At 43.5% G+C, this 18,749-nt stretch overlaps 1 protein-coding gene across 5 annotated transcripts in view; it reads right to left on the bottom strand.

Moving 5' to 3' along the window:
- Ascc1 (activating signal cointegrator 1 complex subunit 1) overlaps positions 1 to 18,749 on the bottom strand; it is an 88,200-nt gene that overhangs the window by 35,872 nt on the left and 33,579 nt on the right. For all 5 annotated transcript variants that reach the window (XM_085679668.2, XM_085679669.2, XM_085679666.2 and 2 more), the window contains 2 exons: positions 10,370 to 10,489; positions 825 to 949 (listed from right to left, as the gene is read on the bottom strand). In XM_085679668.2, coding sequence (XP_085535794.2) covers positions 825 to 949; positions 10,370 to 10,489 — 245 coding nt within the window. The remainder of the gene's footprint in view (positions 1 to 824; positions 950 to 10,369; positions 10,490 to 18,749) is intronic.

Here is an 18,749-nt window from a genome sequence, read left to right as displayed (position 1 = left end):
ACTCCACAGCTTAAAAAGCAAGTTATGAAAGCCAGACTCGGTGGCACACACCTACAAAAACAGACCTTGGGATATGGAAGCAGAAGATGAAGAGTTCAAGACCACCCCCTCTGTACAGCAAGTTCAAGGACAGCCTGGACACGTGAGCCTATCTCAAAAACACAATCAAAGTAGACATAAACAGCTTCCCTGCTAAGAAAAAGAACACAAGCAGTTTGGAAAGAAATAAATCAATACCAAAAACAAAACAAAAATCTAACTATCAAAAAATAGAAATTGTGGGTAGGGAAGCAGCTCAGTCAGTAATGTGCCTTGCCTTGCATCTGAGCTCAATCCCCAGAACCCATGAAAAAACAAACAAAAAACCCCACAAAAACCCGGCATAGTGGCACACTTATAATCTTAGCCAGAAGGAGGGAGGCAGAGACAGGAAGACCTCAAGCTCATTGGACAGCCAGACCACCTTACTTAGTGAATTTCAGGCACATGGGAGTATTTCTGTCTCAAGAAATAAGGTGGATGGTGCCGAGACAGACAGATTCTCCATTGTCTAAGTTAAATTTACCTGGGCGTCTGAGATCCTTCTTGGGGAGACATGCTAAGGATGCAGGACCTCATGCATACTAGGTACTGCACCCCAACCCTCATGACACATTTATGCTTGCAATAGCTGACAAGCCAATGTGAGACAGAACTGAGTGCCATGCTAAGTATGCTCCTGCCATGCCCACCGGGCTCATCAGAGCAAAGGCAGGACGGCCGCTCATTTAAAGCTCTAGCTAATCTCAGAGGCCCTGCTGCAGCTCAGCTCCGGGAGGACTTACCACTGGGGTCTTTCCTGAGGAGTGTGTTCATGACCGTGGCATGCAGTTTCACACTGGTCCACTCCTTCACTATTAGTCCCAGGGTCTGGAAGCGCTCCAGCACGCGATCAACTAGTTCCTGCAGCCTGGAGAGGTCGAAGCACCAGAATCTTAGTGAACTCAATCCGACCACCAACTGAACACATATGCAGCTTGTTTGTTTGTGAGTCAGGTCTTACTATGTAGCCCTGGCTAGCCTAGAACTCACTACGTGGACCAGACTGATCTCAGACTCAAGAGATCAGCCTGCCTTTGCTGGGATTTAAATATGTGCACCACCACACCTGGCAGGATCATGAGTTTGAGGCAAATATGAGATACACTCGAGTTCCAAGGCAGCCCAGGTCACAAAACAAGACCCTGGGGAGGGGCACATGGAGGAAAAGAGATATCGCTGCAATGCAATACAGTTTTATGACCGTGATTGACTGTATGGAAACAGATTTCAGCATGTTCTTGAAGGATTAATAAAGATTCACAGACAAAACCAGGAAAAGAAGGATACTCCAAGCAAAGAAAACGCAGAACATGCAAGACCCTAAACGATGTGGGGTCACAGCAGATGGCAGCCTGCTGGTTACTGGACAAACCTGGGACAGAATAAGGAGGGCTGGCTACGAAGCAGTGATCAGACCACAGAGAGTCAAACTTTTAACAGGGAATGCTATGACCCAATGTCCATTTCTGAACCCTGACTCTGGCAAGGAGAAAATGTTTCCAAAGTGGAAATCAGAAGGAAAAAGGTCAGTGGCACAGGACAGGCTAGGTGGCTTCTTCCCTGGAGAAAGACTAACAGACAATGCCTTGGCCCTCGCACTGAGCATTCAGTATCTACTAAGCTACTTCATCCTCAGTACACATTATTACCCTAATATACCAATGAAGAAGCTAAGCAAAAGGAAGTTGTGGGACCTGGACAAGTTATGTAACTACTGAGCGGCAGATCCAAACTTTCTTGTTCTCACTATTGTTCAGGGGTAGAATGGTGTGTGCTAGGCCCAAGACTGAATTCCAGCACTCACACAGTTTTCCATTAATTTAAACGTCTTTCCTTTTCTTATCTTTGTGTGTGTGTGTGTGTGTGTGTGAGAGAGAGAGAGAGAGAGAGAGAGAGAGAGAGAAAGAGAGAGAGAGAGAGAGAACCTGAGTAAACAAGCCAAGTGTACCCACGTGTGACAGTACAGATGTGCGGGGGAGCGGGGGTCAGAGGACAGCTTGTGGGAGTCAGCTCTCTCCTGCCACCACGTTGGTCCTGGGGACTGAACTCAAGCTATCAGGCTTAGCCCCAAGCACCTTTACCCACTGAACCATCGCACAAGCCCCCTTTTCTAATTTTTTTAGTTAGTTTGCAGAATAAAGGCTTTCCTTCTAACATTTTCCTATGCACATATCCTCCTCTTTGTAATAGTCATCCTCCTGCTACCTTCCCTTACCTCTCTCCCCCAATCCATTTTAACTAATAAAAATTTTAAAATGAGTTTTCAAAAATCAGAGCAGGTCAGTCTGCCTTCAAAGACCACACTCTTCAGGACCCCACTATGAACGAGGAAATGATGAAGGCCCATACTCTGAAGAGTTCAGTGAGAAAGAGGTGCCCATCTCGACACATGACATGAGGTAAGGAGAGAAGGAAAGTGAAGATGGCTCCCCACACCTGGAGATGGTGACCAGCCAGGTCACTAACCCAATAGGCAGTTAGGAAGAATCCTCTGCTCACTATCGTCAGGGGATAGAGCTGATGCTGTGCCATTTTAATTGTGTGGCACAAGATATCAGGTCTGAAAGATAGTTCAGACATGTATGTCCAAGAATAGACAGAAATACAAGTCTGAAGTTCAACCTAGGAATGTGGGACCATCCATTCAGCATCCTTTAGCCAGATATGGAGACAAATGCACTTGGAAGATAAAGGCAGGGGGTCAAGGTCCTCCCAAGCTACATACAGTGCTACTAGCCAGTATATCGCTAGTACACTAGCCAGCCTGGGCGACACAGACCCTAAAAGAGTCGTGAAAGCACAGAACAGGTGCAGCATGGTAGGAGGATTAAGAGCATGCCAAGAGAAAGCTATGGACGGCCTTCTGGGACACTTACCTATGGACACGGCAAAGAAGGAACCGGAAGACAGCTGGTAAGCATGAGAAAACAGGAAGAGGACCTGAGAGAGGCTGGAAGGAGTGCCCACGCTCACAATCAGCACAGACAGCACTGGGGCACCTGTAGCAAAGCAGTTTTGTTGGCGCACCAGAGACAGAAATCTTATGACAAAGAACAGAGGAAGAGTCAGACAGGGAGGAAGCAAGGCCCATCAGTCTCTTAAGACACCGGGAAGGAAGGAGAAGGGCTAGTCTTCGGTAGGCCACAAGAAGCAGTGCAGGCTTCTAATAAGCCAGGAACTGAGGAACTAAAAGCATGTCACCCAAAACAGATAAATGTGCAGTCTCAGGGTTCAGTTGCTACTACTGAGGTGGGGTTGGGGGGAAGATGTACCTCCATAATTGTTCTCTTAAACTCTTTCCTTTTTACAAAAATAACATGCTCATTAAGAAACTAGGAAAAGCAGAAAAGCATAAAAAGGGAAAAAGCCTCACTAACACTTCCGTGTTTATCTGTGGATGGTGAGGTGACACCATCAGACAAAGAAGAGAGACCCTGGGCTCCAGGGTAAACCCTGTGAGAACAGTGGCAGCACAAAGGGCCTTGGGTGACTCCCAGGGAGAAGAGGTTATGGAGTCAGAGCTGGGACAAACGCAGGGGACGGGGACAAAACACTGAGAGTACTCAGTGCATCTGGATCTCAGCTGCACAGATAAAATGACCTACAGAAGTGTCCAATGTTTAGGAAGCATATACTATAAGCCACAAATTATTCAAAAAAAAACACTACATCTAGAAAACTAAGTGGCACATGCTCTCCAGCATCACCTGACCACTTCTTTGAGGAAAAGGATGGAGGACAAGAAACACAGACATTTGACACAGACAAGGGATCAAGCTGATGTCCAGGAAAGGGACACAGGATGGCAGGACACAAAGCTGAAGTGTTAACTTGGTGTCAGGATGGAAGAAGCAGAATACCAGACTGAGAGTTAGAGTTATTAATTCAAAGATTCGAGATGATGGGCAATTTTACTGCAGAGAGGCCCTATGATATGCAGGTACAGCTTCGAAAAACTGATGTAGTATTTCTGAGCATCTGGGCACACTGACGTGACAGTGGGGATCTCAGGGCCACCACATCAGAAGAGCTGCGAAAAGGCTCAGTGGGCAGTACACTGGATTCAATGCCAACACCAACAAAACAAAACAAAACAAACAAAACCACAACTAAACACGGTAGTTTATGCCTTTACTCCCAGCACTCAGGAGGCGGAGATAGGAGGTCAGAAGTTCAAGGCCAGCCCTGGGCTATGTGAGACCCTGCCTGAAAAACGTACCGCAGGAGAGTGTAATGCAATTTTATTTGTTTAAAATAATAGACACAGACAATGAATGACTCTTGGCAATTTTTACTCTGGGAAGGAAAACACAGGGTGGCAAGTTAATTTTTACTTAATTCATCTGTTTAAAAAAAGAAGAAAAGTTTGGCTGTGAAAGGAGAGGGCAACTTATATGCAGTGATACCGAGATGCGTAGTTTTAAATTTTAACCTCAGAACATAAATACCACTCTCCCATTTGCCAATTCTCAACAACTAGACTATATCCACTTCTTTGTTTTACTTTTACTTTTAAATTGCATTAATTTATTTAATTGTGAACATGAACATACACAGGTGTGAGTTCAGAGAATAACCTGAGAAGCTGGTTCTCTTTCCCCACATGGGTTTTGGGGATCAAACTCAGGTCCTTCGGTTGGTGGCAGGACCTAGAACCCACAGTGTAGCTAAGAATGACCTTGAACTCCACCTTGGCCTTCCTCCTGAGTGCAGTTATTACAGAAATGTACCACGGTGCCCAGCAAATCCTTTCAAGCATGTACTTGGACACTGTTTTTAAATCTGACAGGAATATTACAGATTTCCTAGTCTGAGTTCACCGTTGTATTCCTGATATAAACTAGCTTAGTCATCTACCCTCCACTTTAAGAGAAATGCCAAATCAAGCAGATTTCACTTTTTGCATCCAATTATTGATTCCCACTGCCACTGCTCTAATTTGGGCCATCTTGCTTCTCCCAGACTATTTTAATGGCTCCAAACACCCTGCTACTACTCCTACTCTAATGGCCTTTAAGTATCCTGTTCCTATTCCTGTTATAATGGCTCCTGTCCATGGCTCTCCCTTTCAGTTAAGCAGTAAATGACCGACTTGTTTTAAATTCATACAGAACCACATGGGACAATGTGGCATCTATAAAGAATACTGTCTGTACAAGACTAATGTGTGATGCCCTTCTGTATGCTGAGAATATATATGTCTTATTAACATTGGTTAATAAAGAAGCTGAATTGACCAATAGTCAGACAGAATAGAACCAGGTGAGAAATTCAAGCAAAAAGACAGGGAGAAGAAGGGCAGAGTCAGGGAGATGCCAGCAGTTGCCAGGGAAGCAAAATGTGAGGTAACAAGCCACAAGCCTCATGTAAAATATAAATAATAGTAATAGATCAATTTAATTGCAAGAACTATTTAATAATAAGCCTGAGCTAATGGACTAAATAGTTTGCAATTAATATCAAACCTCAGAGTGGTTATTTTGGAGCTGGAAGGTGGGAGAGAAAGCTCTAGTTACACAAGACCCAGTCATACCCATTCTAGCATAAAGGGTAACGTTTCGGGAGTTCCAACCCTAACTGAGGAGCCTTGGACAACTGATGGCCACTGGGGAAGGAAGAGTCAGAGTTATTTAAGGTATAGCTAACAATAGGTTGACCATGGTTCAGTGGATGGCCCTACACCCAGGAGTCTATGGGCAACATAATCTGGACTATTGGGTTATTTTTAAGAAAAGAGAAGAGAAGGCTCAGTAGTTAAGAGCACTGGCCGCTTTTTCAGAGGACCCAGGTTCAATTTCCAGGTTCCACATGGAGACATAAAACCATCTCGAACTCCAGTTCCATGGGCTCTGACTCTTTCTTCAGGTATCTGGGGGCACCAGGCACACATGTGGTACATAGACATACATGCAGGCAAAACACCCACATGCATGTTATAAAAAAAAATTTTAAGCATTTAAAAAGTGGACATCCAGTAGGGGGTGGGGAGTACCTGGAAGGAATAAGGGGGAGAGATGGGGGATGTATATGATCCAAATACACTGTACAAAATTCTCAAAGGACTAACAATAAAATTTTTTAAGGTTTATTTATTTTTTATCTATACAGTGTTCTTCCTGCATGCATGCCTGCAAGCCAGAAGAGGGTACCAGATCTTATTACAGATGGTTGTGAACTACCATGTGGTTGCTGGGAATTGAACTCAGGACCTTTGGATGAGCAGCCAGTGCTCTTAACTGCTGAGCCATCTTTCAGGCCCCATAATAAAAATGTTTTTAAATGTTATCTATGGTGGTTTGAATAGGAATGGCTCCCACAGACTCACAGATTTGAATGTTGTCATTAGGGAAGGGTTCTATTTGAGAGGAAGGTATGGCCTTGATTGAGGAAGTTTGTCACTGGTTGGGCTTTGAGGTTTCAGAAGTCCAAGCCAGGTCCAGTGAATCTATCTTCCTGCTGCCATCTGATCTGTGTGTTGAACTCTCAGCTACCATGTTCACTGTGTGCTGCCATGCTCCCCACCATGAGGATAGTGGACTAAACCTCTAAACTAAGTGGACGAAGCAAACTCCAATTAAATGCTTTCCTTTATGAGAGTTGCTGTGGTCATGGCGTCTCTTCACAGTAACAGAACACAGATTAAGACAACATCTATTATTGAATACACAAATCTTTTACAGTTTATGATTTCCTACAAAAAGCTCTTGGACATGTTTTGTCACATATTCTTAATTATCTTATAATTTGTTGAATAATGAGTATACAGCTTTTTAACTTTTAAATGATGTTTTCTGTTGGCTAACAACTGTAATTATTATATTGACTTTATACAAACAACCTTACTAAAAACAAATAAAGTAAAACAAATAAAAAAAATCTCACTATGTAGCCCTAACCAGACCAAGGACTCCTTAATATGCTTATGTTTCAGTAAGAGACCTTGTATCAAAAGTTAATTAATTAATTAATGAGGTAGAGCAAAGAAAAAAACCCTCTGTGCATGTGCGTGCGCACACAAACACACACACACACACACACACACACACGGCTTCTGTATCAATTAGCATAGCCCTCCAAACTTCCTTGCACAAAGGAGACATTCCAGAAGGTTTCTAAGTTGACTTAAACAAGAGCTTTAGAATACATATGTCTCTTTAAAGTGTACATTTGGGAAGGGGGAATTTATAAATCCTGAAATAACACACTCAGCTCTTATTGTGATGAGAAATAGACAATAAAAAGTCAATATCGAGCAGTAAGAGATGGGAATGACTCAAAATGCTCTTGATTGATCATGTTAGTGGACTCAATGACAGTTCACCTTCAGTTCACAAAGCTTTGACAAAGGAAGTGCACCAAAGGTGTAAGAGCCGGCTTTGTGGGGAAGTTATGATGAACTGGCCTCTGAGACCTGAGTTCTCCATTAGTGAGGGGACAGATCGAATGTGAGAACTGCTTCAAAAGAAATTCAGTTCAATGGGTCTTATTGCTTCCATTCTTAAACTTGTTGTCCTCTGCGCATAAAGACCTACAGCACTCAGGGTCTCAGCAGCAGGACAAAGGGCAAGCACCAGGGAAAACACTCGAGGCCGTCAGTAACTCCATAGTCCTTTCTTAGCTCTTCTCTGCTACTCTCTGAGCCACCAAGAACACAGCAAACTACACTGTCTGGTCTCTGCCACGTGTGCCTTAAAACAGAGCTGAAGTACAGATGAGGAAATTCTCATTACTGTGTAGAATCACACATTATAATCTCAAGTAATTTTCCGTCTGCCTCCTTGTTACCTGCATGCCTGCGAGTCAGCATAGATTTTAGTCTCACAGCAGTGAGTTGTAAGTATGTATCTGCACACCAGCCTCTACTTTGTACAAATATTGCAAAGCGCAAATGAAGAAAATATGAGTATATGTGTGTAGCGCTGGAGACCAAACCAGGCCTCAAGTATATTACGCGTGAGCTGTGCCACATTAATGCTAACTGAAACTTACTGATACTTTCCCCAGAAAGTATGGTCTTGAGTGACAAGTCTAAACAGACAAGAATGTAGACTACAGGTTCTCCCAGTGGGTGTATTCTGTAAAGTCAGTCCTGAGACATCGGGAGGGGGTCATGACGTCAAAACTATTTTTTAAATTTAATATTTATCAATGTGGGGAGCTGTGTGTGGCAAACATGTGGAGGTCACATGACAATTCTCTGAAATCATCCTCCTTCCACCTTTACATGAACTCAGGTTGCCAGGCTTGAATATCAAGCACCTGGACCAACCAAGCCACTGGGCTGCCCTCAAGACCAGTCTTGAAACACTAGCTGGAGCACGGAGCCGTGGCGGAACATATGCTGAGCATGGCGTACAGCATAGCTGCTATTTTTACCGGATGATGCTTGAAGTCATGGTGCAGAAGCAATGGTGTGGCCCAGCACGGTCACGTGCCCTAAAATCCTAGCACTTAGCAGGCTGAGGCAGGAGGATTGAAAGAGGAAGGCTAGCCTGGGCTAAGCAGTGAACCACTGTCTCAAACTAGTGAAGAAGGCAACAGCATGTAGAGCTGTGCTCCCTCGGCCAGGGCGGTGGTGGCACGAGAGGAACAGTAGCAGTCTGCATTAAACATCTGCAGCTTGACAGCCGCAACCCGTCTGTCCTTGATAAAGAGAAAATGACAGAGCTTTACTGTCTGCTCCTTGAGCACACAGCCGCTTAAAACACTTGTCGTGAAATTGACATTACATATGAAGCACTTGGCCTGCACACCTAAGCAGACAGCTGTCTGGAAGAACTGGGCACTAAGCCAATCTCTGTTTACTTGCAAGAACACTTAGAACACTGCCAGGCAAATTGTGGCTGATCAGACTTGGCCATGTGGTAATATTTCCTTTTCATTTTATCTTTTCTGTTATTGCTTCTGTCTTCTGAGACAGGGCCTCACTATGTATGCTTGCCTGTGCTGGAACTCACTATGTAGATCAGGCTGGCCTCAAAATCTCAAAGGTCTGCCTGCCTCTGCCTCCTGAGTGCTAGGATTAAGGTGTGTCACCACACCCGACTTTGGGGGTATTAGTCTTTACAAAGAACTTACAGGAAAACAGCTGTCAGCACTTTCTGCCAGAAACAAGATTTAAGTTTTCAGACGAAAGGTAGAAATTTTAAGAATGGATAGCAGCTATCATGGGCTTCACAACTCACGGGGCTTAAATATTTTGATAACATTGGCAGTGGCATTAGCACATATTTTAAAAACAGTAGCATAATAAAATGTAACAGCATTTAGAAGACTTTTATAATTCAACAGAGCACTACTCAAAAGGAGGAAGAATTTTTATTTGTTTTGCTAAGACAAGGTTTCATATAGCCCAGGCTAACCTAACATTCACAAAATAAAAATATTAAAAAGATGACTCCATGAGCAGAGGAGCCTGCTGCTGGCTGCCACGCCTGAACCCCTTGGGTCTGATCCCTGGGACCCACAGCAGACAGGGAGAAGTGGCTCCTGCAAACCCTATCTCAAAACACAGACAAAACTGCTAACAGCACGTGGCACGTGTTAACATCACCCAAACATCAGAGACTGATTACTGCTTTAATTCTTATGACTAATACAGCTACAACCCTCTTAGAAACCCTCCACTTATAATCCAGGCTATTTCTTTTGTCTTTCTTTTTTTAAAAGTATTTTTACATTTATTTGGGGGTGGGGGCATGTGTGTGGAAGTCAGAGAACGAATTCGCAGGAAGTCAGTTCCAGGCTGGCCTCGAACTCAGAGATCCACTTGTCTCTGCCTCCCAGGTGCTGGAATTACAGGCCTGTGTCATCATGACTGTCTTGTTCTTAACATTTTATGTAGTTTAATCTTAATAATTCCATGACAGTAAGATTTTTTTATCCCCATTTTTGTCTTGGTATTCACCAAATCACCATCACATCACCTGTGAAACCCATCCAACAAGACCTTCCTTCCTGCCTCCTGTTACACTGAAAAACACACAATCCATTTCCATAAAAAAAAAAAACAAAAAAAAACTGGCTGTTATAATCAACATCCACTATTCAAAGAGTCTTTTAGGCTAACAATCTGACACTTCCTCCCACAACCAACTCCTCTCTGAATATGTTAGAATACTTGCTTTAATGAACAAAGAGCCAGGCATGCTGGTATACACACGTAATCCTAGTACTTAGAAAGCTGAGACAGAAAGGATATGAGTTTGAGATGATGCCCTGAAAGCCTAGAAGGCCCCCAAACTTTTAGAAACTTCTTAATTCAAATATGTACACATTAAAAACTTACCTGTTGGAGCCATCTTTCATGTGGACTTTGGCATAAAGAACATCCACCATACCAGGATCATCATTCATGTATTCAATCCCCTCCATCTCTACTTCTAGGGGTTTGCCACCAGTAATGTCACTGCCAAAGAAGACAACATTAGATTTTCACAGCTGTGAAAGCAAAGAAGCCTGCAGTGCTGTGAACGATGGTTAATATGCATAGTCACACAGCACAAGAACAGACCTGTGGGGTTCTAGCTGTCCTTCTAATTTCAAGTTACTACACATTCAATGCCCACAACTGCAAAATACAGGAGAGTGTTTTCAGCACCACACCAGGTTCCAATTCTCACTGACAAGCTCTAAGACAGAGCCAAGGGATGACATGATTGCAACGGCATCCTACTGTGCTGGCCCTTCTTTCTTCACTATTTCTACAAGTTACAAGAGGTGTGCGCTCACTAGATGTACACACCAACAACGCCTCTCAGGACCACCTGTCCACATAATGAAAAGCCTCCACACTCACCTGTGCTAGCAAATCCCTTTCTAGGCAATGGCAGTACAGCCAATCATAGCTGCTGAACCAAGTCACTGTTTGGGAGTTTTGTTTGTTTTATTTTTAGGTGTTTGTTTGGTTGTGTGTTTAAACCAATGTTTGAGAAATGTTTAAGAAAGAGTTTTAATATAGATTGAGGCACAGGCATTAAAGGAGAAGAGGGGCAGGCAGGCCTAGAAAAGAATTACATTATCATGTTTACATCAGGTTTTGGGGTTTTTTTTCCTGGTTTTTCGAGACAGGGTTTCTCTGTAGCTTCGGGACTTCTTCTGGAACTAGCTCTTGTAGACCAGGCTGACCTCAAACTCACAGAGATCTGATGTGGGATTCCTTTCTGTATGCTGTGATTACCATTGATTAATAAAGAAACTGCTTTGGACCTATAGCAGTGCAGAACAGAGGTAGGTGGGGAAAACTAAACTGAGTTCTGGGAGAAAGAAGGCGGAGTCAGGGAACCACCATGTAGCCCCACCGGAGACAGATGCTGGGGATGGATCTTTACCGGGTAAGCCACAGACTCGTGGCAATACACATATTAGTGGAAATGGGCTAGTTTAAGATGTAAGAATTAGCCAGAAATACACTTAAGCTATTGGTCAAACAGTACTGCAAATAATATAGTTTCTGTGTGATTATTTCGGGGCTGAGCAGCCAGGAACAAACAAGAGTCCTCCCGAGTGCTGGGATTAAAGGTGAGCACCACCACTGCCCAGTTTTAACCCCTTACTCTTAAGGTGGACAGCAACTGAAGTCCTGTCCTCCACAGCTTCTCCCCTGCTGAGCCGGGATGCAGACCCTGCCTCTCCAGGGACTTAGAGTCTCAACTTGTTTGACCTAAGGGAGCATGAGACGGTCCAGCTTTGGAAACCAAAAAATTGCCATTTGATGGTAACCAGAATATTCCCACTATTGTGTTTTCATCACAGATCCCTCTAACAGACATATACTTCACCTAGAAAGAGCTTCCTGCCCATCAAAAGCCAGGAAAGCTCCACTCACTATATTGTGTTCCCTAAGTATCATATGGCTAGGCCCCATCTCTCTCCTTTTATATCTCTAGCCTTAAATAAAACATGTACACAAGGGATCTCTAGTCAACACCGAATAGATACCCCACCCTTTGGAGAAAGCTGCTCTGGACAACGCTGGGAGGAATGCAATCATGGCCTGTCATCATGGCCTCTTCTGGGCTCTACTGGAAGCCCTGAGACCTACTCCTTAAGTCTGCTTTACAGCTTAGCTCTCCATGGCAAACTACTTGACTGTCAAGGTACTTCACAACTTCCTCCTTTTGCTGCTTCCAAGCCCCGCATGTTGTGATCACCAAGCTAGATTTAGCTGGGATGGCCTTCCTCCTTTAGGAGTTTGTCCAAGTGTCCACACCAAGGCCTTCAACACTCAGAAGATCCTTAGGTGGGGGATTTCCTATGGAATTACTTTCCAAGTGAGAGAGGTTGGAAATCAGGAGAGTTACAACCCCTGGGGTACTCTTTACACCTGCCAGACAGGCAGACTAGGTTTGTGGTGCAGTCTCTGCAGAGACTGGGTATCTAGACAGAGGAGGCCAGCATGCAGTGCAGTCTCTGCAGAGACTGGGTATCTAGACAAAGGAGGCCAGCATGGGGCACTGAGTACAGCTGAGGTGCCAACTTCACCCATGTGCCAGGTTGCAGGCTGTAGACAGGATGGGCTTGCAGCCATGCTTCAAGCACCATGAGATCATCCTGAATAGGAAGGTAGCTTGTATAGGCAAGAAAAGACGGTGACCTGAGACTATACCCAACCACCCAACCAACATTTATGGCCCTGCTTAGAAGTCTTCCTGGGGACAGTGCTTAAGATAAAATAGAACATTTCAAAATATCCCAGCTCACAGAAAGCCTGAAACCTAATCAGATATGTCTCCATTCCAAGTACTGATTAGGAAATTCAGTACTGATTAGGAATATGAAGATGGCCATTCTATCCTAACCAAGTACATGCAAGATAATTTGTTTTAAGAATCAACTTTATACTAACTGCACCACACACACTTTTTTTTTTTAAGAGATACGGTTTCAATGGGCAGAGTATGCACACACTTTTAATCCCAGCACTTAAGAAGCAAAGGTAGGCAGATTTCTCTGAGCTGGAGGCTAGCCTGGCCTACATAGCAAGTCCTAGGTCAGTCAGAGTTACATGGTGAGACCCTGTCTCAAAAACAAAACATAAAGAGAAAGGGTATTATCAAGTTGCCTGGGCTGACCCAAATTTCTGGACTAAAACAATCTTCGTGCTTTAATCTTCCAGCTGGAACCAGATGTATGTGCTGTTCCTAGCTTTCCTTATGCTTTTAAAATTAACCCTGGTGAGTTGGTTTAACAGGTGTACATGCAAGTCTGATGACTTTAGTTTGATCCCTGGAACTCATGTTAAAAAAAAAAAAAGGCAGATACACTGGCCTACATCTGTAATCCCAGCATTCCTATGGCAAGATGGGAGAGGGAGGCAGAAGAATCACCCAAAAGCTCCACTCATTGGCCTTGGCCCTGACCTGAAGTACTAGCATAGCAGAAACAACCTCAATAAGGTGGAAGGAGGTAACAGACTCCTGAAAGCTGTCATCTGACCTCCACAAGCATGCCATGGGACATGAACCCCCATAGTCTCTCTCTCTCTCTCTCTCTCTCTCTCTCTCTCTCTCTCTCTCTCTCACACACACACACACACACACACACACACACACACACACACACACATGAGAGAGAGAGAGAGAGAGAGAGAGAGAGTCAAAATACTGAAAAAAAATTAAAAACTCACCCTGCATAGCTAGATCAGCACTACCATGTTTTAACTAGGTTATATTTAACGCCTCATGTAAGAGCCACGTGGACTTTTACCACCTGCAGAGTGTTAGATATGCTGCTCATCATCATTATATTAAGATTGACATGATTACATTTGCATGGATGGGAGCCCAAATTCTCTCCTAAAACCTATCATACTGTGTTTTGTTGTCTTGTGAGACAGGACACGAGTATGTAGCTCTGAATGCAGCCCATGCTGTCTTAGGAGTATGTTGCTCAGGCTGGCTTGAACCTGAGGCAAACTTACGTCTCCCAAGAACCAACATTACAGGTGTGAGTCACTATGCAGACTGGTCTACTGGCTTTTATCAGATAATAACTATCATAAATTGGTATCTTTCTAGAATTTGTTCGAGTATATTGGTGTCATTAAACCATACCAGATTTCAATGCTAAAGTACAATTACTCTTTACCTTGATCTGCAGGTCAAGTTTCTCCCTCTCAGTCTTTTCCTTGGTGCTGAGGACTTGAAATCCTTGGAATGAGATGGGGTACCAAGAACAAGAGCTACATCAAGACAACAGGCTCCCAAGCTTACTTATGAGCAGAAATGGAAGCACCTGCAAACTACCCACAGATTTATCAAGAACGAGATTAAAGAGCATAAAAGAGAATAAATGTTCGTTGTCTTGGTAACTTAAAGGTGACCTCAGGTGCAATAATTAGAAATTAGCATCTGTCCACAGTTCGCATCTCTTCCCCAGCCCTTGTCCCTCTTAGGTTTACTTTTTGAAGCCCTCACCTGTGAGGGACTCTCAGGCTTCAGGAGACAGATGCTGGCACTAACGAGGGGCCACTGCTCTGTTTCTGTCCTACATCCCACAGAGAAAAGTCACAAGGGACACATTTGAGCATCAGTTTCCTCAGCACTGAATAATTCATTCAAAATCTACTGAGTTGCATGAGCCTTAAGTTTAAGAATTTCAACAGATAGCTGTTCAGGGTAGACAGCATCCTTTAGTCTCAAAGGACCTCCAGATCTCAACTCCCCACATCCTTCAAATACCCACACAGCACTACAATTTTATCAAACCCCAAAATAAGTAAAGTTTGTTTTAATATTTCAACTTGAAATGTCAGCACATTAAGCTATGGCACAGTCTACAGGGGTCCTCTTAGTTCCAGAGTTTCCCTTTGCACGTTTTATTTTGGGAGCTTTACAGCAGAGTAGGTCCAGGTTAGAAATGCCATTACACACTGGCATACTTCCTAAGGGTATCACAGCTTTTTTTACCAATTTTGCTGAGGGCAAAAGGTAAACCTAAGTGAAAAACAAAAGACAATTTCCTCACCAGAGTTTAATACGATTTTTTTAAGTGACATCTCATCATTAGAGGAAACCCTCTAGACACCTGACCCTCATCTGACATCATAGAAGTGAGTTTGCACTGTAGATGTTTTAAACAAGTGCACACAGCACAGAGGGGCAGGAGAAGAGGGCTGGGAGTACAGGGGAGGGGAGCTTGCTTTATTTGACTTGCTGGTCTCCAATCTTGCCAGCTTTTTGAAAAGAGCATCTTCAAACATCTTTCTGCATGCACTGCAGATTTCTGGCAGGGCAACTTTGTCCTATTTCAAAAGCTTTGCTGAATTTGAAAAACTACAATTACCATTTCCATCCTGTCATGTCAGAGTCTTAGAACTATTAGGATTGTTCTTTATTCTCGGTGCACACAGATGCTGACCGGCTTCCAGGCTCCGATTTGCACTAAACACACAAAAGGGATGTACTCGGCTAGGTCTGCCCATAGCTTAGGATTAAACCACAGCGATGAAAACTTGTGACCTGATTTTCTTAAGGCAAGAAGAACAAATACTTCGCTACATAATATTTTATCTAACTCTAATTTTTTTTTCTTCTTAGCAGGATTATCCCACTGGCAGCCAGGAAAATGTAGATACTTTCAGTTTAGTTTAGCAAAAAGAGAATTGAGAATATAATGAAGAATAAGACTGTTAAATATTTTTTTTACAAAGAAAACTGCATCTATCTAATGATGAACACCAAACTATTTTGAATTTTAAGTAAGATTTTTAAAAAAATAAACCAGAAAAGGCAAAGGATGTCTGTGAGTTCAAGGCCAGCCTGTTCTACATAGTGAGTTCCAGGTTAGCCAGGGTTACATAGTAAGGCCCTGTTTCAAAGAAAATAAATAAATAAAGGAGAAGAAGGAAATAGATAACTGGCCCCTGAACAAAGCAATGTAGAGACGTATATGTAACACAGAGAAAACCTTCAGATCTTTTGCCCTGTCCTGCCCAGTGAGTCAGGTGACCCATTTCCTTTTTTTTTGGGACAGGGTTTCTCTATGTAGTTCTGGCTGTCCTGTAACTCACTATTAGATGTTGGCCTCAAATTCAGAAATCTGCCTGCTTCTGCCTCCAGAGGTGTGTGCCACCACGCCCAGCTTAGGTGACCCATTTCTACAGAGCCGTGTTAGAGTACTACAGCACCTGTATATAATAAGGGGGTTTTAAAAAAAGATTGTGTCTGTGTCTGTGTGTACATGTGCACACATGTGCATACCCACACAGATATAAGCACACATACATGCCATGGTGCTTGTGTGGAGATTAAAGGACAACCTCAGGTGTTAGTCCTTGCTGTCCACCGTGTTTGAGACAGGACCGCTCGTTGTTCATCATTGCATACTCCAAGCTAGCTGGTCCATGCACTTCCTTCTCAGCCTCCCATCTCAACACAGGAGTGCTGGGATTGCATATGTGTGCTACCACATCTGGCTTTACATGGGTTCTGAGGATGCAAACTCAGGTCCTCATGCTTGTATATAAAGCTCTTTATCCACTGAGCCACTGTGGGGGTAGAGGAAGCCCTGAGTAAATGAAGTCCTGAGTAAGTGTGTGCTATTGACATGTCAGGGACCCCAGGGTTTCAATGCCATGGTGAAAAAGCCTTCTCTGGGTGAGGCTGAGAGGGATGCTAAGCCTTCTTTTGGTCTGAATGCTGACAGAGTGTGTAGAAAATGTCTACTGGGCTCCCCCTCCCCACACATGTTTATGGTCTGAAGACTGCTTCCTTATAGAGACTGCTCCTACCCAGACAGGCTAAACCTGTTTCCTTGTTAAGTTGTACATAATAACTCTGCCTTCTTGTTTATTGGTATGTAATAACCCCTCTTCAGCTGTATGCAATACCTCGCCATTTAACTACATATAATGAATGTGCTGAGCTTCAAGGTACTATGGCTTCTCCATCAGGGAGCCCAGCCCACACAATCCCAGTTTTTCTGTATGCATGTATGTTTTATTGTCTATCATTTCTTCATTTCCTCACCATTCCTGGGCACGGTTCCCAGATCAAAGCTGTGCAAAGGTTCAGGAACCTATCTCCCTGGAATTCTCTAAAATTTAGTGAGTGAGTTAGTTTCCAAATTTCTCTTCATCAATCTTAAGGAAAAAGAGAGAAAGGGTATTTTGGGGTCCTAACTTCAAGATGACAAAAAACAGAAGAGACAATGGCTGTGTCAAAAAACGTCATAGCCATTTCCTCTCAATGCGTGCTCAAGGGCACTAAGAACTTCCTTATTCAGAACACTGTCGCGGCCACTGCCATCAGGACACTTCCAAAGCAAGTGTCTCCATGCTTTTGTGCTTCTCTATGTCAAGCCGTATTACTTCGTGAGCTGTGCTATTCACAGCAAGGTGGTCAGAGATTGATCTTTTTTTTTTTAAATTATTTATTTATCATGTATACAATATTCTGTCTGTGTATATGTCTTCAGGCCAGAAGAAGGCACCAGATCTCATTACAGATGGTTGTGAGCCACCATGTGGTTGCCGGGAATTGAACTCAGGACCTTTGGAAGAGCAGGCAATGCTCTTAAACCACTGAGCCATCTCTCCAGCCCCCAGAGATTGATCTTATGAAGCCTGGAAGGACAGAATGCCCAACCTCAACTTAGACCGGCTGGTGCTACCTCACCACCCCCACAAACCCCACGAAAAGAACTGGCTTCAAAGGAAAGGAGAAAAACATCTGAGAAAGATAAAGTAGAGACTATAAAGAGAGAGGGAGAGAGGAGAGGAGGCTCTTTGAAGTGATGCTTCGATGTTAGATATATGTGTAAATTAAATTTGTACAGTTGAAAAAATAAGTAATAACTCAGCCTGGCCTGAGAAAGTTCCTGAGTTGATTTTTCTGGGGGGATGGGAGTAGGGTCTCATTATATAACTCTGGCTGGCCTGGAACTTGCTATGTAAACCAGGCTAGTCTCAAACCTTGCCCCTAAGTGCCGGGATGAAAGGAGTACACCACCATGCCTGGCTTGATATTCTTATTGACTAAAATAAAAAAATATATATTTACTTCTTTATTGTTTTTACTTTCTTATTTGAGAGGAGTAGGACTGTTTGATTGTTCAAGACAAAGTCTCATGAAGCCCACACTTTCTTTCAACTGGCTTATGTAGTCAGGGATAACCTTAACTGAACTCCTGATACCCATCTCCATCCCCAAATCCTGAACTAATAGACGTATGCCACCATACCACATTAGGTTGATCTTTACATTCCTGAGGTAAAGTCTTGTGCGTCAGGTGGGCCTCAAATGTAAGACTTTTCTGCCTGAGCCTCTTGGAACTCCATGTGTACATCATCTCAGTAGCCTTCCTCTTTTCCTCCCCTTTCTCCTCCTCTTCTAACTTTAGCTTTAGCCAGGTGCAGTGGTTACACCTATAATCCCAGTACTGGGGAAGCTAAGGTTGGATTTGAGCCTCAGAGTCTGAGACTATCCTAGGCAACATAAAATCCCAGCTACTCAAGCGGCTGAGGCAGGCGACTGAGGTAACACAGTAAGACCATATTATTTAAGTAAATAAAAGAAGACACGGAGGAAGAGGAGGAGAGGGAGAAGAAATGGGAAAGGGGGAGAAAGGAGGAGGGAGCATTACATTCTTTCCTAAGGGATGCTGCAGTTCTGCCTGAACAACTGTGATAGGCCCTCCAAGAGAACCAGGTCCCACTATCTTTCATG

The sequence above is a fragment of the Myodes glareolus genome, chromosome 18 (assembly GCF_982192425.1).
Source record: "Myodes glareolus chromosome 18, mMyoGla1.1, whole genome shotgun sequence".
NCBI classification, from domain to species: domain Eukaryota; kingdom Metazoa; phylum Chordata; class Mammalia; order Rodentia; family Cricetidae; genus Myodes; species Myodes glareolus.
This window is presented reverse-complemented; position numbering and strand designations above follow the sequence as displayed.